The sequence below is a fragment of the Gossypium raimondii genome, chromosome 1 (genome assembly GCF_025698545.1).
Source record: "Gossypium raimondii isolate GPD5lz chromosome 1, ASM2569854v1, whole genome shotgun sequence".
Taxonomy (NCBI): Eukaryota; Viridiplantae; Streptophyta; class Magnoliopsida; order Malvales; family Malvaceae; genus Gossypium; species Gossypium raimondii.
In genome coordinates, this window is record NC_068565.1 from 31,144,348 (window position 1) to 31,170,710 (window position 26,363).

The following is a 26,363-nucleotide window of genomic DNA, read 5'->3' on the forward strand; positions in this document are numbered from 1 at the left end:
TGTTATTAAATAATTGAAAGGGGACCATGAATAATGTGGTGGGAAGAGTTCATAAAATAATTTCTCTATAAATGAGTGTATAATAATAATTTCATGTCTTTAAATTTTGATGGTATGACAAAATTTTATTAGTACCTAAAACCTTAGTTTTTATGATCAATGTAAGTTATTCCTTTTAGCTAATATTTATAAATTAAATTATAATTATTTTAAATATATAATTATCTCAATTTTATTAAATTATAATTATTTTAAAGGTATAATCATCACAAATTCAATTTTACATTAATTTTTAAATTAATAATAATTATATATTAAATATTATAATTATTTTCAAATGTTTTATAGATGATACATGAGAAATAATTATCACAATTTTATCTATATTTCATACTTAGAATTCTATTCAAATAATAAATCTATTTTTAAATTAGTACATATTTTTAACTAACAATTCAATTAAATTATAATTAATTTAGTGATATGATAGAAAACAAAGTTTTTTAAACTCATACTTTTATATATTATATTATATTTTTCCTTACTTATTTTAAATGTTTTAATTAAATAATTATTTTAACAAAATATATGTTTAAAATTTATTTTATCGAAAATTTTAAATATTATATTTTTCTTTCAAAATTTTATGCCTAAGCATTAAAAAATATATAAAAAAAGTTTTTACTAGTTAATAATAGCAACACCGGAGCGGGAGACGCCACTCTCGGCAGGACCCGTTATAACAAAAAAGAAGCCCTATCCTCAACTCGTATCGTAAGGAGGAAGAGAAAATATACCACCGGTGTCGCTGGCGACGAAACCACCGCCATCTTCACTTTCACATATTTGATCTTCCACCACCGACGCCTGCGCCACCACTACCAGTGAGAATTCCATCTCTCCTTTCCCTTTATTTCTTCGCTTCAGATCTTTGTCGTATGTTTCCTGATTATCCTATATTTTAGCTTTTTTAATTTATTTTGTTTGCTCTTAAATTTTGATTTAGCTTAAACTTCTTTTTCTTTATAAAAAAAAGGAAAGCATTAAGGTGAGATCTATCTGTGTTTATTTTGTTCTGATATTAATAATTTTTTATAGTATTTTCTGTTAATGGCACCTTGCAGTATCAATTAAGCGTTTCCCTTTTTTTTTTAACATTTATTGCTAATTTTAAACCTAGCTAAGCTTTTAATTTTGTTTAGAGCTTTCTAGAAGGATTTTGATGAAGTGAAGAAACTATGGCTAGCAATTCAGGAAGAGGATACCCTACAAACGGTTCCATCTATGTTTGTAATTTACCTGAGGGAACCGATGAAAGTATGTTAGCTGAATATTTTGGAACCATTGGCTTGCTAAAGGTATTCATAAAGTTTTGATGGAAAAACAAAATGTATGCAGCTGTTTGTGCTATCTGTCACCTTATTGTTGTGTTTTTGCTGATTTTATAGAAAGATAAGCGAACTGGTCGACCTAAGATATGGTTATACCGAGATAAGGTGACAAATGAGCCGAAAGGTGATGCTACTGTTACTTATGAGGATCCACATGCTGCATTGGCTGCTGTTGAATGGTTTAATGACAAGGATTTCCATGGGAGCACAATTGGTGTTTTTATGGCAGAGAGTAAGAGTAGTAATGCTGTTGTAGATGTTCCAACTGCAGCTGCTGATGATGGTGGATTTGAGGATGATGCAGCTAAGGACATGGATGGGGGTGGTGGAAGGGGTAGAGGTCGGGTTGATGCTTCAGGAAAGACGTGGCAACAGGAGGGAGATTGGCTCTGTCCGAATACAAGGTCTGTGATGTGATATTGGTGAGCAGCTTCTTGCTCTTCTGTAACATTTCCTTCCAATTGTCTTTACCTCTGATTGTTATTTTCATACTTCATATAATTTATGTTTCTGGATGCAGTTGTTCCAATGTCAACTTTTCATTCCGTGGTGTGTGCAATCGATGTGGAACTGCTCGACCTGCAGGTGCATCTGGTGGTGGTGGAGGGGCTGGTGGTCGTGGGAGGGGTCGTGGTGCTCCTGATTCTGGAGGTCATGGCCGAGCAGTAGCTGCTACTGGTGGACTTTTTGGCCCAAATGATTGGCCTTGCCCAATGTATGACTTCTAATGCTCGAGTGAAATCTTTCCTTCTTTTCTGGTCCTTGTGTGATCTTAGGAAAGTCAATATTTTCTTTTAGTTTTTCTGTTTATTTGGTGCAAAGGAGAGCACTACTGCTCGAACATAATATCTCTACTGTAACATGCCCCCTCTCTTGCCACTTGAACTAAGCCAAAGTGATGTCTTTAATATTTTGCTGGATTATACAAATTGGTGAGGAGCCACTAGGGGTGGTTTTATTGGTGCTTTAAACATTTTACACTTCAACTCTACAAATGTTAAGAGATGTGGGTGTGGTTTTTATATTTGAATGTAATGCCATCTTTTGCCCAACGTTATTCATGTCAGTTCTTTGAATTTCTCTGTAACAGGTGTGGTAACATCAACTGGGCTAAGCGTATGAAATGCAATATTTGCAACACTAATAAACCTGGTCACAATGAGGGTGGTGTGAGGTATTCATAAGTATTTGATATATTCTAATCTTAGTTACAAATTAAAATCTTGTGGATATTTTCATTGAAAATTTGATCTATCTTCTTTGTATTGTTGATTTACTTTTCCATGTTGGCATTGTGTAGCTTAATCATTTGCTTCATTTAATTCATGTTGTAAGAGTATCCTTCAGGGTGATGTGGACCTTTAATCTTATATGAATAAGTCGTCAACCTTACAAGTGTTCTTTTCCTCTGATTTACCTTTTGGTTTTGGATGGGCATTGGCATTAATTTGTTTTCCCTATTTCTCTTTTTGCCAATGGTTTCTCTTTTGTATCTTTTAATCTTTTTGAGTTATAGTGAGAAAGCTGAGAACCATGTTTCATTGACAGTAGTGATATTGTTTCCATTACTATTTCCAATCAAGCATGAGACACCACCTTTCGATCTTCACCTTTTCCAATTCATATAATGTTGCTAAAACATGGCTTTGCTTTCTTTCAAATGCATTAACTTTTGCTTACTGCTCCTTTTCTAAAAGAAACTTGTACCACACTCCCTTCACTTGAAGGAGATGGAAAATAAAAGAAAATTCCAATAAACCAGCTCATTCTTGTATTTTCTGTATTTCATCTCTTTCGTTATTTAACTATTTTTTTTTCATGATTAGGGTACACACAACGGCCTGGACCACAAACTATTCTTTGTTGTTGTTGTTGTTGTTGTTGTTGTTGTTATTTCACTGGAAAAACTTTTTGGAACAAAAATGGTTTATGCTTTGAGTTTTTTTTGCTGTGCATCAATTTTGCTCCTTGATATGTAGTCAGGCAGTTCCTTTTTGTGCTCTTGAACTCCTTTCAGTACTTTCTTACTATTTATTTGAGCCAAATGTCCTGGAAATCTGGTTTCCATCATTTTTTGTTAAATATGTTTGTCAATTAGTTTTCTTTGCACTAGATATGCTGGTTTGACCCTATTTTATTGGCTTGATTGGGTTTTGTTAGTACAACTGGTATTCAACTTTCTTAAGTTTGTTCCATCATTTTCTCCTTAGCTACCCATTTCCGTTATTTGAACTTGTTGGAATTTGTTGTGCTACTGGCTATCTAGAGAGCAAAAAGATTCCTAAATTTAGTTAGTTAGACACTCACTTCATTGGAGGGAAACTGAAAAGAAATGTAGTTTCCTCTTATTACCTGAATTGCATACGTTCTTCTACACAGTGCATTATTCTTTTTAAACAGTTTTACCTGATTCTGTAGTGATGTTCTGGAGTAACTGCCATTACTGCATAGGCATTCTTGTTATGTGCCTTCACGGTATTCTTCTACTTGTTAATTAATTTTATTATCAGAGCATTGGCTTCATTTCCTCTTCTATGTTCTTTTCTTTAATTGTATTCACATCCCATTTTTTTTACTCATTTAATATGCTTTTACTAGATGGAGTGAAATGCTAGTTTGCTTTTGTCATTTTACTACAGTATTACTGAGCTTTCACTCCTACCCTTCGATTTTTACTGCTATGTGCAAAGCATCTTACATTTGCTTCATTTCCTCTTCTATGTTATTTTCTTTAATTGTATTCACATCCCATTTTTTTGACTCATTTAATATGCTTTTACTAGATGGAGTGAAATGCTAGTTTGTTTTTGTCATTTTACTAAAGTATTACTGAGCTTTCACTCCTACCCTTCGATTTTTACTGCTATGTGCAAAGCATCTTACGTTTGCTTTAAACCTGTGGTTAACAGAGGAGGACGTGCTGGTGGTTACAAAGAACTTGATGAAGAAGAGATAGAGGAAACAAGGCGACGTCGACGTGAAGCAGAAGTAAAAATATATCTGTTATCATTATTTGAAGCTTAGTTCATTGAATATCTTAATTTTATGGTAATTATGTGTTATCCTCAGGATGATGGTGAGATGTATGATGAGTTTGGCAATCTCAAGAAAAAGTTTCGAGCAAAAACACAACAAGCTGAATCTGCTCGAGTGCTAACAGGTTCAGGCCGGGCTGGCTGGGAGGTTGAGGAACTAGGTATTAGGTTCATTACGTTGATAATTACTTCATATGAGGATGCGTTGTTTTTAGATACTGATTGCCATACAGAAAATGAAAGATAAGGGTCCTAGTTTAGGTTGCTTGGTTCCAGATTAGTTTGACGGCTAATTTTGTTTTACAGTATATTTTACATATGAAGTAACCATATTTCATATCAGCTTTAGCCCAGATAGATACTCATTGAAAACTTTCATATCGGCATAAAATACTGAGCTCATATAAACTTTTTTTTAACTTAAATAAAACGACACTTTTTTCATTTATACCCCGGAAAAAAACAGTATTCTTGTTGAGGGTTGGACCCCCGACACATTCAGTATTGTCCCTGGTGGAAGTTTTGTCTCAGACTCTGCCAAGAGCTCAATTGTGCAGGGTTTTGCCTTCTCAGGCATCCTACTAGATGCTTATGGTCTGTGAATCCGCCGCCTAGTCAGGCACTTAAGCCCTCGACAAAGGTGGGAGACAAAATTCCCACTGGGAACAATACCAGACTTGTTGATGTGCCACTTGGCCTGTGAACCTGCAGGGTCTCAGCAGAGCCAAGGCACATCAACAGTTTTTTTTTTTTTTAATTTTATAAAACATTGTATCTGGCAGGTGTGATTGACAGGGATGGAAGAGAAAGAAGCAGAGACAGAGGAAGGGAACGGGATGATAGAGAAAGTAGCAAGAATAGAGAGCATGAAGATAGGGAAAGACGCCGTAGTCGAAGCAGAGAGAGGGATAGGGGAAAGGATCGGAGCCGTGATTATGATTATGAGCGAGATAGAGATTATGGACGGGATCGAGACCGAGGCAGATACTTTTACTGAGAAAGAAAGAATGGGTGACGTTAATGTGGTTAGAATATGGCAGTTGATTGAAACATTTTGAGTTGAATTGGCATCTTAGCAAAGACTAGTATCTAGAGTTGGATGTATTGTGGATTTAGTGTGATGGGGTGGCCACAGTTTTGGTACTATAGGAGAGTTTAGATTTTGAAATTAAAACAGTTAATGATTTTATCTCCTTGCTATGGTATTTCAAAGCCTTCTTTTTAGCATTCTTGAAACTCGGGATGAATGTTCGAGCAAAAGTTGGTTGACATCATTCTTCAAAAATGTTCTACACAGTACTTTGGGCTATTGAATATTACATAATACCGACAAGAAAAAATTAGTAAGTAGGTACACATCAATTAACACCACCAATATGACCTTTTTTTCATACATAGGCTATCCATAGTCTTTATACAAATTCCTTGTTTGTAATAAAATTGATGCTACATCATAATTCATAAATGAACACCAGATACAATATACATTTATATATCTAACCACCGATGTCTAGGGTATGTTACATCTCATTTTGTTTTTAAAATACATAATGCGTAATATCTAACCTTTTTGTAAAGTTTAAAAACTCTACTAGCAGTGTACTAAATATCTAATCACGATATTTATTTGGTACATAAGCGATGAAATTTTTAACTCCACAAATGGGATTGAGATTTTGTCACGTCTTATTTGTTTATTATTTTTTAATTTTTAAATACAACTTAATGATATATAACAAAATCTCACAAGATACGAATAATTATCCTTGCATTTTAATTAAATGAAAGTTTTATTATGATAGAGTAAACTTTAATATATAAAAGTAATTAAAACATTTGAAATTAAAGGTATAGAACCAAAAAGTAAATGAAGTGATGACTTTATACAAATAATCTCACAACTTTGACATCTTAAAATATGCTCTATCATTGGAATGGGAATGATATCCTTTAACCTTGTAATCCTTTATTAGTAAATGAATTTTATCGGCTTAGAAAAAAAAGTTAGCCAATTGGATTATACATACATCTCTCCTCAGTCAAAGAATTGAATCTAATCCCTTTTGCTTCCAAACATCTAAAAAATGGCATTTATATATAAGTATTATATGCATGCATGGAAGAGTTTTTGAAGGTTTTGTCTTTAACCCACCGGTGTGGCAGGATTCTTTTTGGCAAAATAAAGTATACAGGTCGACAAACATCATTGATTATAATATTGGGAACGCACATCCCGGAGCATGTATGGCAATATGGCATAAGTTTGCTGGTTTTACTTATCCATTACCTAAATGGTTCAATAATTTCTACCTGGAGTTTTTAGGCTATGGCTTCTCTCTAATATATAATCATATTTGTTGCGCCTCTTTTGCCACTCAACACCCTTTCCTGTTTCTTCTTTGTCACATACTAACAAAAGCCTCCTTTATTTTGGTTTCATTGCTTCATTCTATGCCAAGCTAAAACCTGGGAAAAAACAAGCAATAGCAATGCCTCAGTTCATCAATCTTCAGATTATCATTAATGATCAACATGCTTTCTTCCTTCATGAGGTAAGTTCTTTCATTTCTGGGGTTTTTCTTTCTTAATTTCATTTGTATGGACAAGTAGAACCACTGATTGTGAATATGTTTGTTGGAACTTTTTTTTTTCAGAATATTATATCAGCTTTCTCAGGAAGGTTGAAGAAGATCATTAGGAAACAAAAGAGAAAAACACAGATTGAAAATTACGTTATAGAGCTCAATGATTTCCCTGGAGGACCAGATGGGTTTGAGCAAGTTGCAAGGTTCTGTTATAGCTATGGTGGAGTTGAAATCACAGTTTCCAATGTACCTCTCTTTTATTGCTGTGCATTTTTTCTTGGCATGACTGAGAAAACATCAGCCAACAATCTCTTGAGACAAACAGATAAGTTCCTTGAAGGGATGTTTGATTGGTCTTGGACTGATTTAATCATGAGCCTAAGGAGTTGTGAGCCATTCTTTTCATATGCAGATTCATATGGTCTAATCCAAAAGTTTATTTTTGCATTGTTAGCAAAGATTGCTCAGAACTCAGATATGAACTTCATAACATCTTCTTCATCATCATCTTCACCTGAGACAAGTTTTGGGTTCAGATTCTCTTCAACATCCAAAGCCTCTCCTGAGTCAGCTAGTCCATGTACTAAATCAGGCAAGGATTGGTGGTTTGATGACTTGACAATACTAAGTCCAAAGATTATAGAAAAAATCATTAGGAACTTGGGTGCTTATGGGAACCAAAATAACAGTTTTACACTCACAAGGTTCCTTCTCCATTACCTCAAAAGCAGACCCCAAGGTTCACCAACCTCAAAATCTGAATATGGTGGTCTGGCTGACACAGCTGTTCATGGGGTTATCCTAGTGGGGAAAACCAAATTTTCTTGCAGGAAACTTTTCTGGGTATTGAGACTTGTATCTGGTTTTAGCCTCAGCAAAGACTATAGGGCAGGGTTGGAGAGATTGATTGGTGAGAATCTTGATGAAGCAACTGTAGATGACTTGTTGGTATCTGGACATAACAAGGGTGTTTATGATGTCAATCTGGTAATAAGATTGATTACAGTGTTTGTTAATAGTGAAGGGGTGAATTCAGAGAAGATGAAGAAGCTTGGAAGATTAATAGATAAGTATTTGAGAGAAATATCTCCTGATCAGAACCTCAACACCTCTAAGTTCCTTGCAGTTGCTGAGAGTTTACCACATTCTGCTAGAGATTGTTTTGATGGGGTCTATAGAGCTATTGATTTCTATCTTCAGGTGACCATTTCATACCCTTTTTTTTTGCCCCCTCTATTTTCAACTCAGAGAGTTGATGTTTCATAAATGGCTATTGCAGTCCCATCCTACACTTTCTTTTGAAGATAGATCAAGGCTTTGCAGATGTCTCAGCTATGAAAAGCTCACATTTGAAGCAAGCAAAGAGCTAGCCAAGAATCCAAGAATCCCACCAAATATTTCAGTTCAAGCACTCATATCACAGCAATCTAAAGTACCCCAGAATGAGTTAATGTTATATGGGAGTAATCCCAAAGGCAGCCGGGTGTTGTACCATGATAGCATAGATTCATCATCAGCAGAGAATTTTTCAGAAGGGACTGAATATATGAAACTAAATTTGCAAAAGATGCAATGGAGAGTGGTAGAGTTAGAGAAAGCGTGTAAGGAAATGAAGGGGCAGATGTCAAAGTTGGTAAGGCATAACAGTGCCATCACCCCTTGCTACAATGCAACTTTGCCGAGATTTTGTTGAAGTTCTTTGTATAATTACTGAAGGGGGTTAGTGTTTGATAAATTGAAGCCAAGATTTGAGAAAATGCATGATTACATTGAAAAAGTAAATAAGTTTTTTCTTTTTGGTTTGAGAAATTGTATGATTACTTGAAAAGTAAATAATTTTACATTGTAATTGTATTTTATCCTTTAAAAATTTAACATAAATATCTAATTATAAAATTCAAATATGGTGAATATCTTAATTATATGTTTTCTTATAAAAATATGAATGGGAAAGTTTCAGTGTAAATTAAAAAGTTTTTGTCTGAGTTCATCTGTATATATTTTTCCTGTCCATTTAACAATATCTCCCACTTATTTATAAAATATTTAAGTAGTTGATTAAATAAAAATATGATATTTTTAAAGAATGGAATCAACAATATATATATATATATATATATATATAAATTCAAAAGCAAACAACACATAAACCAAAGAAAATACAGAAGAAAAAAAGCCAAATTGATATAAATAAAAAAAAAAAAAAAAAGGAGTGTACTAATAGATGATATAAGAAATAAAAAAAAGGGGGGTATAGTGGGAGGAAAAGGCCAAGAGTGAAGGAGGAAACTATGGGGAGGCTTCGGCTGGTGTATTGTGTCATTGTCTGTCAACATGTGATTATTTTAATAATGCCAATTGGGGTTATACGACTGATCCCGTGATTATTAAACAAACACATATGTATTGTTGGCTGTTGTGGTTCTATTAAGACAAAACATGTATTTGCTTTTTTTTTTGGATTTTTGCTCTCTTTTCCCAACAATTTTTCCAATTTTCTTTTTGACTTTTTGTATATAGAGGTAGTAATTTAGGGGGAGTCTATGATTAATCCTGATTTTTTTTTTTGGCTATCTTACTATATATTTATCGATTTTCTTGGATGAAAGTGATAGTAATTTTTTAAAATACTTTGTTCCATTATTAATTTTTAATATGCTTAAAAATTATAATAATAAGCATGACACATATAACATGGGGACGGGAATTTAGGTGTTATCTTACTATGTCTGTAACATGCTTTTGCTTTAGGGTATGTAGGACGCTCACTACATCTCCTTTTTCCAAAACTAAACCAACATTGGTTTGCTTGTGGAAAGTGGCTTGGCTGTTTTTATAATCAAAATTATTAATTTAAGTAATAAAATGTTTTTAATTTAATATAAAATTAAATATAGGGACAATTTTGGAGAAATTACCAATAAAAGCCGTTTTTTTTCAAAATTTATCGAAATGGGCCGATTTTTTGATTATTTACCGGAATGGTCCATTTTCCGGGAAATCGCGTCCACGTCGTCAGCGATATCGAGATGCGATGTCAGACATCGCGTCCACGTCGGTGTCGCTGCCGACGTGGACGCGATGTCCTCCGCGCGTGAACAGTACCCCAACGGTCAAAAATTTGACCGTTGCCCCCCAACGGTAAAAAAAACTATAAATACCCCCACCCTTTTTTTTTCACAAACAAATCCTATCTAATATTTCCTCTCTAATCCTCTCAATTTCCTTCCAACTTTCCTTCCAAAATTCTCTCAAACCCATATTTAATTTCAATTTCCTCTCAATTTCCTTCCAAAATTCTCTCAAATCCATATTTAATTTCAATTTCCCCTCAATTTCATTTTTAAAATAATTTTAAATTTTTTATATTTTTTAAAATAATTTTAAATTTTTTATATTTTCATCAATGGCGGATGATTGATTCGTCTTGATAGGAATCACATATCGGTGGAGCAAATGAAAATGGTAAGTATTAAATTTAATTTTTAAATATTATTTAAGATTTTTTTTTATTTATGTATTTTTAGATAATTATTAATTTATTATTTGTTATAAAAGTCTGAAGATCGGTTATTAGAATGCAATATCCGGAATATGCATGCTCCTCCATCACCGGGTAGAGAACTACCTGCGGGAAGCGGGTTTTTGGCACGTGGCGACGGTAGGCCGGGGATGCAAGTTGGACCCGAAACTGATCAGTGTGTTGATCGAGAGGTGGAGACCCGAGACGCACACATTCCATCTTCCATGTGGAGAGTGCACTATCACTCTAGAAGATGTCCATCTGCAATTGGGATTGCCGGTGGATGGGCACCCAGTCACCGGGTCTGCCCAATCTAGCAATTGAGAGGCGGTGTGCTACGAGCTTTTAGGCGCTATTCCGGATAAAATGGATGGAGATAAGGTCGAGATGGGCTAGTTACGTGCCACCTTCCCCGATCCGAATGAAAATTCAACCGAAATTGAAAGAATCCGATATGTTCGATCATACATTCTTCAAATATTGGAGGTTATCTGATGCCCGACACATCACGGAGCCGTGTACATCTAAGGTGGCTGCTAAAACTCGTTGATTTTAGAGGAGCCTATGAACTTAGTTGGGGGTCTGCCGTCTTGGCAACATTATATCAGGAGATGTGCGGGGCGACGCGACCGAGGAGAGCAAACATCGGAGGTTGCCTGTCACTACTGCAATCATGGGCACGGTTTCGCTTTCCATTTCTACGTCCTCGAGTGAACCACCCATATACATTCCCACTCGTAACGAGGTAAATTTTATATTACATTTTGGAATTATTATGTAGATTTTTTAAAATTAAAAGTATGCTAAAAATTTATTTAATTAGGTGGAACCATTCAGCAAGTTATCGTGGATTACCGTCTGAACTTGAAGATATATGGCTTCTATTGGAGCAACGGTCGGAAGCAGAAGTAAGTATTATTGCAAATAGATATTTCCATACATTTGCTAGTATATTGATATTTAGTATTTAGTATTTAGTATTATGTATATAACTAATATTTCTATCATGTTCATATAGTTTCAATGGACACCATACGAGGATCCGCAATTGAGCAAGAATCCGGAAGAGTTTTACAAAATCAAAGCTTGGCACGCGAAAGTGGTGTTGATCAACTATGCAACCGTGGAGCCCCACCGACGCAGAGAGTGCTACTGACGGTTTGGATGTAGACAACCGATTCTGCGGACCACGAGGTGTTTGACGATCACCACAAAATCGACCTTCGGCTATTAGGTGCGGATTGGCCTGAATCTTTGGTCCGAGTACACGGAAATATGGGAAAATCGGCATGAATATCTACCTACTCGGGAACAAATCATCGTTCCAGAGTTAGCGTGCGTTCCATAATACATGCCATGGTTTAGGATCCATGGCAAGCCGTATTTACTTACGCCAGAGGAGAGGCAGCGGCAAATACGTGTCGGAAGGGAAAGGCGCGGGCCTCTAAATCCAAGACAACAAGACTACGAAGGCAACCCCTCAACGAGGCCTAGACAGTCACCCGGCTCATCATCAACGGCCATGCAATCACCGTCCCCAACGAGAGCACCGACGCAGTCACCTGACATAGCAATTCAACAGATGATACCCACGCAACCGCCTTTCCCTATGATGCCAGGTGTGTTTCCTAGCCCTTATATGTACCCTAACCCTTACATGTATCCTTTTTCGAATCCTATGGCAGGTTGGAGCCAAATGCCCAGTTCAGCTTCATTTCCTGTTATGCCGAGCGGACCGCCGATATCTAGGCCAGCGGCGCAGGAGGGTTTGCAAGGGGGGCCGTCGGGGAGCTCTCCTTTTTACCAATCGCCACCAACGTATGGCTTTCAAACACCGTCGCCGTTCATGATGCAAACACCTCCACATACACTATTCTTTGAAGGTGGATCATCGTCCCAAGTTCGACAACCAGATGCCGAACCGGAAGAACCACAATCACCACCGAAGGAAGAACAACCGCCGCCGAAATCTAGAGGAAGGAGGAATCCAGCGCGTAACCGTCGACGGCCGCCATGTGGAACCGAATCCCCCGGGCATAGACATTGATTGCCGTATTTAAATTTATTATTTGATGTAATAAAATAGAAGTTTATTTGATGTAATACGCATAGAATTTTTTTCGAGTTATTTTGATATTATTTGATGTAATAAAATAGAAGTTTATTTGATGTAATACGCATAGAAATTTTTTCGAGTTATTTTGATATTATTTGATGTAATAAAATAGAAGTTTATTTGATATAATAGGCGTAGAAATTTTTTCGAGTTATTTTGATATTATTTGATATAATAAAATAGAAGTTCTATTTGATGTAATAAAAACCCTAATTTAATTAAAAACCCTAACCTAACCTAATTTAATTAAAACCCTAACCCTAACCTAATTTAATTAAAAATCCACTTGCCTAACCTAATTTAATTAAAACCCTAACCTAACCTAATTTAATTAAAACCTTAAACCCTAACCTAATTTAATTAAAACCTCATCGCCTAACCTAATTTAATTAAAACCCTAACCCTAACCTATTTTAATTAAAAACCTAACCCTAACCTAATTTTACATAATTTGATAATTTTACTAACCATTAACACAATTTTTGGACTTAATAATTTTACATAATTTGATAATTTTACTAACCATTAATACAATTTTTGGACTTAATAATTTTACATAATTTGATAATTTTACTAACCATTAACACAATTTTGGACTTAATAATTTTACATAATTTTACATAATGTTAGATTTGGTAAAATGTTTTGACTGGTACTAACAATTAAGAAATTAAACTAATTTGATAATTTTACTAACAATTAATACAATTATCAATTAATAATTGAATAAAATATAATTTTTTCTAAAATTACATTCAACTATTGCGATTAGGGCATGATCGACTTGTATGGCCTGGGTTCCTACACCATCCGCACAACTTCTGTTGACTGGCTGTTTCTCGGATATCCATATTGTTCTGTATTCTAGTGGAGCAAGGTCGTGTATACATCTCGAACACCGGACGGAAGTACATCAGTTGGCGACGTAAATTGTACATATAACTCAATATAAGATGACCCACTAGCAAGATGAGTCTGCACCATTGCCTCCAAGCTACGAGCACATTTTATGTCGAACGAGTCATATGTCACCGGATCAACACAAGAACAAAATCGATACGTGATTGACAGAACTTTCATTGGCGTCGTTCTGAAGATTTTACGCCTAATTCTTTTACGAAGTTCTGTCAAATCTATGTTCTGGTTAAATGACAGTCGCACCGTATTCTCCGACAAAAAAACAACACCATTCTCGGTGTGGCAAACCTCACCATCGTAGTAAATAACAGCACTAATACGTTCACTCATTTTGAAACTCTTAAGTTTCTTAGCCTCTATAAATTGTTTCTGCTATGACTTATGCATTCTAAGAACATTTTCTGTCTAATTTATAGCCTCAGCCCAAACTTGCTACTGTAGCAAAATCGCGTCCACGAGGGCGCGATTTCACAATTTCTTCTCAAATAGCATCTTGGTAGAAGCGATTTTATACTATTTGCTCAGAAACGTCAAAAAAATTATTTCTTACATGACCAACTGTAGCAAAATCGCGTCCACGAGGGCACGATTTCACAATTTCTTCTCAAATAGTATCCTGGTAGAAGCGATTTTATACTATTTGCTCAGAAACGTCAAAAAAAATTATTTCTTACATGACCTACTGTAGCAAAATCGCGTCCACGAGGACGTGATTTCACAATTTCTTCTCAAATAGCATCTTGGTAGAAGCGATTTTATACTATTTGCTCAGAAACGTCAACTCGAAATAATTTATTCCGGGACCTAAAAACCCTAAAAAGCCTGAACCCTAAACCCTAAAAGCCAAAAAACCAAACGTGAAAAAACGTCAAAATCGCGTCCCGGAGCGCTCGTGTCGAGACATCGCGTCCACGTCGGTAGCGACTGCCGACGTGGGCGCGATGTCCCGACACGCACTCGACATCACGTTGACGTGGACGCAATTTCCCGAAAAATGGACCATTCCGGTAAATAATCAAAAAATCGGCCCATTTCGGTAAATTTTGAAAAAAAAACAGCTTTTTTTGGTAAATTGCCCGACAATTTTTTATGTTTTAATATATATATATTTTAAAAGTTTAAACGAGAATGTATGTTAATAAAATTATAGGCTACTTAATTTTCTACATGTCAAGCAATAAATTAGATTTATTCATGGGTTGAGTTACTTGTTTAAACCTGAAGGTGCACTCAAAGTTTGAGAAGATTTTAACAAAAATATTAGGCCCAAAAAATGAATCCGGGTAAAAAAATTAGACCCAATTAAAATATGGGCTTGAACATTCAAGACTCGAGCCTAATCTGATTCGTTTTTAAGTTTTTAATATTTTATATTATGTTATTTTTATATATTATGTAATTTAGAACACATTAAAAGAATAAACCTATACTAAATATATATTATTACTCTAATATAAACATTAAAATAATGTTAAGATGACTATAAAAAATTTTAATTTTATTTATAAAATTATTAAATACTAAAATAATATAATATAAATATTTAAAAAAATTAAAAATACGAGTGAGCCTAAAATGGACTTGGGTTATTCTTTTGCAAATAAAGACGGATTTGAACAAAATTTTATGCCTATATTTCGGGATAGACTGAGCTTGGATAAACATAAAATATATTAATATTATGCTTAAGCCCAACCCAACCCAAACCTAACCCAAACCGGCCCATGAACACCTCTACAATGAACACAAAAATAATATTTTTTTAACCAACACAAATAATATTAAAAAATACAATTAAATCAACGAAGTTAATAGCCATATTTTTCCATAAACAGAAACGAAAAAACAAATGATGGAACAACAGGAAAACTGCTACGGAATCAACCCACAACCAAAATAAGTATCCAAAAACAACAGCAAATAGAGGAATAAACTGCCCAAAATCTCAGTCAATACAACACCACAACCCCAAAACAAGAAAAAGAGCAATCTTCGTCGTTCTCCTATTCAAACTTAAGGCAGCAGCACCAACCATAACGGTAGAAGCCTGGTCACTAGGCCAAGGAGAACCCAGGTCAGTGCATTGGTATTGGCAAGAGAGCGAGCAACAAAGACACTAAAAGCGGACAATCGAAACAACACCCCACAAATGACCATGCCAGGGGTCGAAGACTATGGTGGACTCCAAACTTAGAACTCTGCTCCCAGCAGCCCCAGGGCACCAAGTTAAGGGAGAGGGAGGAGCAACCAATGTAAACCAAGAACAAGGTTGATCTGAAATAACCCATGGGAACCTCAAGCAGCCGAAGCCTGCACCATCTTTGGAAAACCAAGGGCCCAACAAAAAGGATGGAGAAGAGATTAGGAAAGCCGCCATCACAACATGCATGTCGCCAAAGAGGAAACCAACAGGAACCACCATACGAGCCTAAAGAACAAGAAAAGCAGCAAAGAAAAGAAAAATGTGGCTGCCGGTTGATGGCACCATCCTAGAGCAGCTAGTTAAAGTTCTGGGCAGAAAGGGCAGGAAGGGGAGTTTAATACACAATGTATTTGTGGTTAGCAGTTTACGATTTCAACATGTTGGAATAACCTATGTCATCTTCATATTTACATGATCGAGAAAGATTAAAAAAAACAACAGACAAACATAGAAATAAGCAAGCTGGTCGTATTATACATATTCCATAGTTCCTTTTTTCTAAGCAGAGTTTCTTACATGATATTGGGAGTCAAATAACTTACTTTTCCTGGATAAAAACAACATTCAAATACAACAATAGTATAATCAAAGAAACAAAAGAGAAGGAAATTACATATCTATGATAGCCGGACAAGTTCACTATTCCTCTAGGTATTTGAGGTTTTCTTTATGCCGTGAGTAAAAGGTAATTACAGCTATAACTATGAGCTACTGTTCTGAATCGGTTGTGAAGGACATCTATCTTCTTCAATGGTGGATTGCGGGTTCATGATCTTACAAAGAGATCGATATTGTAGACGAACATTCTCACCACTTCCAATTATCTTAAGCAAATACCTGCAAGAAATTCATAAAAAGCATGGCAACTGTCACCAATGAAATCTAAGCCCATTGCTACCTCTGCTGCGATGACATATCTACTTTTTTTGTGTGAGTGAAAAAAAAAAGAAATAACAGTTTCCTCAACTTAATGAAATGAATGCATTAAGAGATAAACGTTCAATGCGTATCTTCAAGAAAAGGTCATCTCACTATAGTCTAATTTTTGTGGGGGTAAAAGGAATTAACACACAGAAGTGAAGGAGATAATATTTATTATTTTAATCTTCTGCTTGAGTTTTCCAAAACGTTGATAATGCACTTTTCAAACTTAAACTTTCTTGTTAAAAGTAAAATTCTGGAGTTACGCTCAAGCTCAGCCATATTATGATGCAGAACCCTACTAAGTTAATTGAGGGATTGGCTTACTCAAGCCTTTATTTTGTTGATCTTGTTGTATTTATGAGACTTAACTGTAATATTCATAAATCTAAAGTTATATTTGGTATTTTACATCTCCAGTAGGATTAGGATCTTAGTTTGTTCCCCTTACCCTATTAAGCTTTTCTAAAGTATTAGCTTTTGTTATTAAGAGTTTCTGGTATTTTTCTTTTAAAGTCCTAATTGGGGTAGGGGTTCTAGTTCTTTTAGGATTAAGGTTCACAGTTGGCTAGTAGCCTATATAGATATAAATATTGACTTTGATTAGGAAGAGATTTTCTGTATTATTGCTATTATGGTTTTGTGATGCAATCAACCTAAAGCGTAAAGTCCTAAAGAAACCTGGGTGTGAATGTTTAGAATTTCTTTCTACTTTCTTTGTTTGATGCAATCAAGAATCCCTAGTTGTAAAGCCTAGGTAATCCTTTTTTTACCCTGTTTATCTTTATCTTTTCCTTTATCGTTGTCATAACCCAGCTCCTTAAACTATCATTTGTCACATTAGTTTGTAGTTCAGTCATCTTAGACTATAGTTCAATTCTTTTTTGGATTTAGACTAGGGACATTTCAAGTCGGTTCATATCAACATCATTAATTGTTTAAGGTTCATGTCACTTCATTCACAACTGGAATCTAACAATGTATTTTAATGAGCATTTATTACAAAATTGAAGACTACTAGACACAGTTTTGTGCATCTGTAAGATCTTTGGATCAAGCCCACTCACCAGCCATTGAGGCATTGGGATGTAATAACGGCTTCCTTTCCAACAAACTTTTCTGGTGTCCTCCTGTTTCCCTAAACAATCAGTGTAACCGTTTCAAATTTCAATCTAATTTTTAAGTCAGAGAAGTCATAATCAAAATTTTTGCCATAAACAGATGGCAAAACACACACCTTAATCAACACCTTCTCATTCACTGAAAATGGATATTGCACGCCCCTATGCAACCCATCCTCAGCACCATCCTCTCCATTCTCCTACAGAAAAACATTTGAAGAGTGTCGATTTGAAGATGAAAACAACTCTAACAAATTACATTTGGAAAGTTCAATGAGTGCTAAAAGCAGTTTGAATAATATTCACCATAAATGTCCCCTTTTTTTTCTCAAACATTTTAAATGATGATTCAATTTCATTTCATAAGAATTCAAGAAATAAAATTCCCAAAGAAAACATGAACATCTCAGCTTATCCTGACTTCTAATGACCATGTTGAGACATTAACCTACATGATAGGTAAGTTCACAAAGATGCATCAATAAAAAAACCAATTCACACCGAATGGCCATGTTGAGAAATTAAATGATGTGATTGTTTTATTTTAGCACAATGAAGTAAAATGAGTCAAAGAACTGCATTTCACTTAGGTCCATTTCCCATTTTCATAATAATAAAGACTATTTCCTAGAGAACAACCGGATTCCAAGAAGCAGCACTCCTAAACTTTGAAAACTCTAGCAACAGTTTTGCCCACATGGAAAATTATGGGTCTATCTCCTCCCATTTGCATTTGCAAATGAACTGCGAGTTTAATATCCCCATTATGCTTATGACAGTTTATACATGCCAAACAAAAGTTTGAAAGGACGATGTCAAGAAATTTAGAGCATACCCTGCTTGATCTCTTTGATAAATCAATTTGGTCACCCATTTCTTTCCGTCGTTTACGAAGAGCGGCATTATGGAATAGCCTCCGATTATCCTCTTGCTTCACAGCTAAAGCAGCAGCTCTTAGAGCTGTTGGACAAAAGTGAGATTATGATAAACAGATAAAAAAGATTCAAGAAAAAAAGAGAGAACACACAAGGAATCAAATTGTTTGAAAAAGGAAATGGTGAGGGAGAGAAGTGAGACAGAAAGAAATGAACATAGCAAAACTGGGAACAAAAAGATGGAGAAAATTAATGAAGCTATCAGAATGTACCTTTATTAGGGATCAATGATCCAGAGTCGATGTCTGCACTGCAGAGTGTACATCTTGACTGTGATGCAAACAACAATTGTAGTTATGATTCTTATCTGTTTCCATCCAAAGGTAATAATAAATCCACAAAAAAACAGTAATGAAAAGGAAACAGCAATAACCATCAATGATTAGCCTCAACATAAAATGCAGCAGTGATCTAATCAGAGAAATAAAAGCAAACAACTTTATGCACTTGCGTACAAGCAGACATATAAACAACAATAGATGCACGCCAACATAAAAACAGCCTTTATAAGCCACAAAATGACAAGATCTCCTTTCCTTCAAATCTTCTTGGCAGACCTCTTAGCACTTCTGATTTACATTAACTCCTGTAATATTTATGAGTTTGCAAACTGCCTGATTACAATCCAACCCCCCCCCCCCCCAAAAAAAAAAAAAACAGAAAAGAAAAGAAAGAATTTGACCCCATTCTTTAACCATCAAAAGTATAAGGAGATAAAAATAGTTCGATATTACCAACAGATACATCATTCTAGAATGCTGAATTAGGTGTGCTCACACCTTCTAGTTGAGAAAACCAATATTTATTTATCTACCCTGTCTCTTAAATATTCTTTCCATAGAACATACAGCAAGTTCCAACAAGCTGAAAATCTTTTGGCGTTAAAAGGTTTAGTTTTTCCTCAAAAATGAAAAGCAACTGGCTCCTAGCATATCTAGAGAGTAAACGGACTCATTAAATTCAAATGAATAGCCATTAGCCTTTATCTACCTCCCATTTTCCCTCTTTTCAAAGGACAAGAAGAATTGTTAATGTAGGCCACAGAGAATTACAAGCTTTAGGAAAAGAAAGATGCGACTGCTATTCTGTTCTCAGAGAATCTATTCAACTTCTAGATTGCAACTCATCCTACAGTTATTCAATGATTCACCTCTAAATCCCCAAGAAAGGGCAGAACTGTCATTTTCTTGAGGAAACCATGCAGCGTGAAAATAAAGCAACATTTTGTTCTCCTTAATTGCAATATCCAGCTTACCATATCAAGGACTCTCTTCAACATGAGACCACCAAATGAATGTCCACAAGAAACAACCACAGCATCTTCAAGGAATGCACCACTAAGCATCAAGGAAAAACCAACAAAATAGATCAGCAGACATGGTAAATGTGAAAAGTGAAATGTATTGGCATGAATGTTTCTTTTTCCTTACTGGATTTATACAAATACCTAGGTTCATTTGTATTTCAGAAAAGCTTAAAAAGGATTATGCATCCTAAAAAAGGCGGATGTGGTGCCAACTAAGCACAAAATGAGAAGCATTTTTTTAAGGTCTATCATACATGAGGGAGAATAGCCTAGAGAAATCCTATAAAAAGATGTGAGCTAATGGAATATGCCCCATTTTAAAGGTGGAGGGAAAGATGACGGGTTGGGACTTTCAACAATGACTTAGTTATGCTGATTCACACGCAATATGATTATAAACAATTTTATTGATGCTATGACATACCAAGGATGTATTTCGACTTTCGAACAAAACTTTAAAAGAGATACAAAATAGCTTAACCAAAGGAAATTACAAAAAGATGAATGAAAGTGAGACAACTTACGACAAGGGGTCTGATAGAACGCTTCTCAATGAAGGCTGCTTATTCAAATTGTTTCGAGCTACCTGGGAATCCACAATTCACAATAAGGTTTTCTAACAAAAAAATTGCAGCCAAAATATAAAGTTCGAAATGCAATATGCAAGCAACAACAATAAAGTAGGTCCATTTAAAAGGGGGGAAAAGCTATGCAACCAGTAAACTGCTTTCCGTAAACTCGTGAGCAAATAAAAATGTAAATCAACACAACAAAATCCACTTTCAATCAACCACCAGGCCCATCACATGTATTTGAAAATCTTTCCCTATTAAAAAAATATAAAATAAACAAAGTCAAACATTGTTTCCCTAAATAAGAAGAGAAGCAACTCGAAATGGCACAGAATAAATTTATACACTAAATCAGCTTTCAAATTCTGCAAAGGACTATTTTCAACACCTTAAAATTAGTTAAAAACAATAACAGTATATTAAATGAGGGAGATGGATATTCACCATCACCCTTTTTTTCTTGGTATTCTACTTTTCACTGGAGAAGCATTGCGTGATATGCATCAAGTCAGGACTTACACAAGTATTATCAGAACGATTGCACACTACATCTTCTTCAGCAGAAAGTTCATCCATAAACTGGCTAACAGATATTGGTACATAGCTTTGTGGAATTACATGACCAGCAGCTGCAACTGGAGAGCAATCTAATATAGCATTGCCTTGTGGCATGAGCCTGAATGCAAGTGATGTCCTGACACCAAGTGCTGAAAAGGTTACTCACTTTAGTCAAGAAGTACAAGTTGAATAACTTTGCTGCCACGTTAGAAGCAGCAAAGCATGAAGGGAACATGACTACATGTTACCTGCCACCATTATTAATGCCTGATAGGTACTCGGGAGCAGCTCTATAGGTGGCAGCAGGACGAAGACCAGCGGTGGCATGGCTAAGCGCCTTGCCAGTAATGAGCAACATATCCCCAGGAGCTAATCCAGCATCTGCTTGGTACCAACGACCGTTGGGATCACAAACCTAAGGCAGAAACTATTTAACAGATATTCCCCAAAAGGATCATATAATCAAAATATCCCAAACAAATTATGCATACACATGTGCTGGCATATATATATTCCTTACTTCAACATGAGTTTGTTTTTACAGAAAAAGATATATGCAAAGCAACAGATTCCGAAGAAAGTGCTTGATTAATGAAAAATTCGTACATAAAAGATTTTTTTTCTTCTGCAAGGAAAGAAAAATAAGAGACCTGTAGACCAGGACCATCTGAAGAAATCAATGTCAATAACCCCTTCTCAACTTCACCAGCAGTCCCTGGCTTCCCTCCTCCAATAGCCCCCTTTCCATTTTGCAAAGACATGTGAGAGTAGGATGCAACAAGCACCGATGAGGACACCTCATTAGCAGGTAATGGGGTATCATCAAGCAAATGATTGAACACACTGTACAATACATATTTTGTATTTTGATATCATTACCAAGATAGAAGGCAGAAAAATAAATATGAGCAAATTAATACAGGTAAGATAATCCACCATCACCATCCTTACTCGCTTTGTAAACGAAGGTGCCTTGCTATTGCACATAAAGCAACACGAGCTGCCTTCCCCATGCACCTAAATATATCAGCCATGCATGGGGGAGATGAGTCCCAATCTTCCAAAGACCTACCAGAAGAAAGCTAACGATTTGTCATCAATTGCCCAAAAGTAATAAGCAAATAGATGCATAAAAAAAAAAAAGCAATATAAACAAGTTCAGAGAAAAAAAAAAGTAAATGTAAGATACATTTAAAATAAATATGCAGCAAAAAGCCATGGCAGTTGTAAATGTTATGCATAGACCAAATGGCGTAACTACTAAGTGTGTATAAAACCTGCAGCAAGCACCATTAAAAGAAAATGCATTCAATAGGTTTACAGCTAGAAAATTAGCTAAATGATCATTGATAAGCATATCCTAGCGAAGTTATGTGCGGGAATAAGGAGAACTCCTATTATGAAGAAGTGTTCAACTGTTCATCCAAGCAATTGACATGAGACTAGAAAAGTTACTAAGAAATAGGCTCCGGCAATGCAGTAGAGCAGCAACATGGCCAAAGAATTTAAGGTTAATTTTGCAATAAAAAATTCTATTGTGAAAGAAGACTTGGCATTAACTTAAATCACATTACTTCGGATACAAGGTGACCAAATGACTTCAAAGATGTATCACCACTTAAGTGTAAAACCCTCCGGAAACTGATTCGCTAACTTCTTGAAACAAATCCAAATAAAAATGTCTCCTTTTGTACCAATTTAAACACTGGAGGAAAGATTTCATCATTTCATAAACTATAATGCGATTTGTTAAATGCTGTTTCGATCTTTTTCGAGCTTCAGCAATAAGCTCGATTGCTCGAGTTAAAGTAATTATGGTCAACGAAGCAAATACAAGCCTTAGCTAGCATACTAACTGAAAGCAATCATTTGAACAAAAAAATTTTAAGCATTAGATTTTTCAAGAGAACGGACAGAAAAAATACATACCTTCCAGCCCTATACATATAAAACCCACGACTTCCTTTTCCAACAGTATTTACCCTACTCCTAAAGTACAACCGCGCGGCTTCCAAGGCGCAACGCATCAATGCGGCATCCTCGTTCCCAAACTCAATAACCGCCGCATTGTGTCGCATCAAAGAACCCGAAAAAGCCTCCACGGCCCTCACATAGGAAGCAGAAGGGGCACCATCATAGGGGGAAATATCGGATAGCCTAACTCTGGCGAGTGGAAGTGCGGCGGTCCCCATGGTTACGAGAGGCTCACCGGACGGATGAGCGGCGGAGATTGGAACCGCGACATGCTCAAGGGGCTGGCGTGGGCGGAGAGGGAGAGGGGATTGAGTGGGAGTTGGGGTAGGGGATCTAAGTGAAGAGTCGGAAGGAGGAGGAGGATTCGGCGGTGTCGCCTGCTGCGGCTGCTGCATCATCATCGCTACCATGAATCATTTCTGATAGGTAAAATAAAAGGGAGAAGATTTCAAATTAGGGTTTTGGGCGAATCATTTTGAGGAATTTGGTGCTTTTAATTGAACTGCTACTGGATGTGGAGTATCGTATAAAAGATGATGACTAAATACAAATACTAAGTTTCTACATTTTGGGCAAATTTGTTGAAGTTGAAGGCTCGCTATTTAATTTCATTAAATTTGTTGTCTTTTTTTTTACATAAAAAAATAAAAATAAAATTGAAAATAGTTGCTAGTATTTTTTATTTTTATTTTTACATCAAAATTAAAATAAAGTAGAAAATAGTTGCTAGTGATTTTTACTTTTTATTTTTACCAACAGATTCACCCTATGGATTCGAGATTAAGGATGGTAATTTATAATCGGAATTTAGATTGGATGAATTTGAATAATATTTAAATTAGTAGTTGTGATGGATGCATGTATTAATATTTAAATATTCATAATTATTTTTATTGTATTTAGATCTGGTCATGGGCTAGATCAGGTGTCTATCAATGGGCTAGGTCAGGTCCGTCCAAAAAGTGAGAAGGTTTGGATAAAAATATAAGCTCGAAAAATGGGCTTGAGTAAAAAAAATAAGACCCATTTAGAAAATGGGTCGGGCCTTAGGTAAGGTTTTTTTAGCCCGAGCCCAAACCGAATTTTAAATGAACACTTGTCTATTAACAATTATCTTAATTAAATTTTAAATTGAAAGTGCACGTTTTAACTTCTTAATTGTTGTAGCATCCCGTAACCCTAATACGAAAACGGAGACGGGTGAAGGGTGTTACATCAGAAGTATCACATGATACGAGAAGTAGTAGCCAAAGGAATTATCGATGTGGTGAAAGTATCTTTTGAAGATAACCTTGTGCATCCGTTTACTAAGCCTCTTGTAACTAGGAGTTTTAACAAATACGTTGAGGATATAGGAATGCGAAACATGACACATTTACTTCACTAGGGCAAGTGGGAGATTGTTAGGAAATGTGATCATATTGTAGTAAACATGTAATTGTTTTCTATGTAGTGGGAGATTGTTAGGAAATGTGATCATATTGTAGTAAACATGTAATTGTTTTCTATGTATTTGAATTATGGATAAATAAATTTCGCATTTCATTGTTATGTCTTTTGTATTTTTGTATTTCATATTTTGCATGTATAACGGAATTGTGACTAGCAAATATTAACTCATTGATTATCTAAGTTAAAACTGATGATAAGTGGCATTGTCAGAACGTTTACATTGCGATAAAGATAACTTACTTCAATAGATAATCTAAACGAGTCCGTGATTTCGTAAAAGAATTAAAGTGAGCATTTGATTCAAATACTTAGAAGGATTATTATGTCGTCTACAATTCCAATTGAGAAGATGATTAGTTTTGGCTATCAGAGCAGTTAACTCCGCGGGTAGAGACATAAATGTATTCATTGGCAAAATGATATATTGGACTAGACCCCAATATGAATTAATTTTGAATTCATTTGTGAATTAATTCACTTATGACACTCATGGTGTGATTTACCTAAACCCTGAGTTAGTTACTGACCATGTGTATGTAACTCATGCGCTTTGATATAAGTGGAGGCTTATGTTCTAAAGATGATCGAGACAATAGTCGGTATGTTGGGTACATGACTTGTGTATAGTATGGATTTACTAGCAACAGTGGAATTCATAGCTCAATTAAAGAGTTAACAATATCCTCTCATTAGCATTGTGTGGATTTATAAATATGGAACGTGACCATAGGTTACTTGTTCTCAAATGAGCAATTTATCACAGTCATCTGTTGACAGTGATCATATTAATCATTGAGAAGATGCAATGGTGACAATGAGATAAAATAGGATTGTATTGAGTGAACGGATTCAACTCAAATGAATTAAGGATATCATATGAGGGTAATACACACATGACGAGATTATTGGACAAAGTAGTTGGATGAAACGCTTTCGTAAAGAGTATACAATAAGGAGTTTTCAATCATGGTACTTCTTGTAGACTGACTCCATGATTAAGTAATTGTGAATTATATGAATGATGCTTCTAGACATAATTGCAATTACTAGAGTCTAATAGTATATGTCTGATTGGTCCCTCCGCTGCTCAATAAAAGCTCAATCGGACTGCATTTGAATTAGAAGAAAATTTTACTAACTTTAGGAATAATTTAATTGAGTCAATTTATTCGATGTGGAATTAAATTGGGCGGTCGTAAGAATTGTTCAACTAGAGAAATTGATTAAAGAATTTTCTTGAAAAATTAATTTGGAAAATCTAAGTGATTTTTGGGAAAATTAATTTTGATCAAGTAAAATTAAATTAAACAAAATAATTAAAATTAATATGATATTTTTGTAAATTAATTTTTAAGTCAGACACAATGGGTAATTTAACTTGAAAATTAGACCTGATATTGTAAATTGGGCCAGAGAGTTCAAAACCGAGACTAAGACCCAAAAACTGGTCGAATCGGACCTGGTATGTAAAACCTGGCTGACAGTCCAATCGATGGCTGGATCGGATCGATTGGGCCATCACTGGCTCAAATCGAACCGGCAGAAACCAAACAAGTTCAAGGTGTCGACAACTGCGACGACAGCATTTTGATGGCAGTTACTAAGACTCTACCAAAGAATTTGATTTCAGATTAACTATTTCAAAAATAATATTATTTTAATAGATTTAATATTAAATTTATTTTAATAGATTTAATATTAAATTTATTTTAATATTTATCTTAATAATATTTTATTAATTTAATATTAAAGT

The 26,363-nt window shown here is 35.2% G+C and overlaps 3 protein-coding genes across 3 annotated transcripts; 2 read left to right on the forward strand and 1 right to left on the reverse strand.

Annotated features, from left to right (window-relative positions):
* The first annotated feature begins 694 nt into the window (after window positions 1–694).
* Window positions 695–5,653, forward strand: LOC105785573 (transcription initiation factor TFIID subunit 15). The gene is made up of 8 exons (XM_012611684.2): window positions 695–884; window positions 1,203–1,358; window positions 1,449–1,795; window positions 1,912–2,106; window positions 2,482–2,565; window positions 4,301–4,379; window positions 4,461–4,587; window positions 5,209–5,653. Exons 2-8 carry the CDS (start codon window positions 1,239–1,241, stop codon window positions 5,421–5,423), a joined length of 1,167 nt encoding a protein of 388 aa, XP_012467138.1. The 5' UTR covers window positions 695–884; window positions 1,203–1,238; the 3' UTR covers window positions 5,424–5,653.
* Window positions 5,654–6,843: 1,190 nt separating this feature from the next.
* LOC105785575 (BTB/POZ domain-containing protein At3g19850) lies at window positions 6,844–8,984 on the forward strand. The gene is made up of 3 exons (XM_012611687.2): window positions 6,844–6,978; window positions 7,081–8,211; window positions 8,291–8,984. The coding sequence occupies exons 1-3, from the start codon at window positions 6,916–6,918 to the stop codon at window positions 8,702–8,704; spliced, it is 1,608 nt and encodes a 535-aa protein (XP_012467141.1). The 5' UTR covers window positions 6,844–6,915; the 3' UTR covers window positions 8,705–8,984.
* Window positions 8,985–16,221: 7,237 nt separating this feature from the next.
* On the reverse strand, window positions 16,222–23,727 carry LOC105785576 (uncharacterized). Its single transcript, XM_012611688.2, has 12 exons — window positions 23,114–23,727; window positions 22,136–22,252; window positions 21,835–22,027; window positions 21,433–21,599; window positions 21,146–21,320; window positions 20,579–20,640; window positions 20,004–20,085; window positions 18,961–19,018; window positions 18,649–18,773; window positions 17,930–18,013; window positions 17,760–17,830; window positions 16,222–16,608 (listed from the first exon to the last, which is right to left on the reverse strand). Exons 1-12 carry the CDS (start codon window positions 23,566–23,568, stop codon window positions 16,473–16,475), a joined length of 1,725 nt encoding a protein of 574 aa, XP_012467142.1. The 5' UTR covers window positions 23,569–23,727; the 3' UTR covers window positions 16,222–16,472.
* Between the last annotated feature and the right edge of the window lie 2,636 nt (window positions 23,728–26,363).

What these genes read in the sequence shown, in the direction of transcription:
- LOC105785573 (XM_012611684.2), top strand. Translation starts at nt 1,239, where the DNA reads ATGGCTAGCAATTCAGGAAGAGGATACCCTACAAACGGTTCCATCTAT. An exon ending in TGGCTCTGTCCGAATACAAG is followed by an intron (nt 1,796 to 1,911) that starts GTCTGTGATGTG and finishes TTCTGGATGCAG; the next exon opens with TTGTTCCAATGTCAACTTTT. An exon ending in AATGATTGGCCTTGCCCAAT is followed by an intron (nt 2,107 to 2,481) that starts GTATGACTTCTA and finishes TCTCTGTAACAG; the next exon opens with GTGTGGTAACATCAACTGGG.
- LOC105785575 (XM_012611687.2), top strand. Translation starts at nt 6,916, where the DNA reads ATGCCTCAGTTCATCAATCTTCAGATTATCATTAATGATCAACATGCT. An exon ending in ATGCTTTCTTCCTTCATGAG is followed by an intron (nt 6,979 to 7,080) that starts GTAAGTTCTTTC and finishes TTTTTTTTTCAG; the next exon opens with AATATTATATCAGCTTTCTC. An exon ending in CTATTGATTTCTATCTTCAG is followed by an intron (nt 8,212 to 8,290) that starts GTGACCATTTCA and finishes TGGCTATTGCAG; the next exon opens with TCCCATCCTACACTTTCTTT.
- LOC105785576 (XM_012611688.2), bottom strand. Translation starts at nt 23,568, where the DNA reads ATGGTAGCGATGATGATGCAGCAGCCGCAGCAGGCGACACCGCCGAAT. An exon ending in GTTCTATCAGACCCCTTGTC is followed by an intron (nt 20,086 to 20,578) that starts GTAAGTTGTCTC and finishes CTTGATGCTTAG; the next exon opens with TGGTGCATTCCTTGAAGATG. An exon ending in ATCATTGATCCCTAATAAAG is followed by an intron (nt 18,774 to 18,960) that starts GTACATTCTGAT and finishes TTTGTCCAACAG; the next exon opens with CTCTAAGAGCTGCTGCTTTA.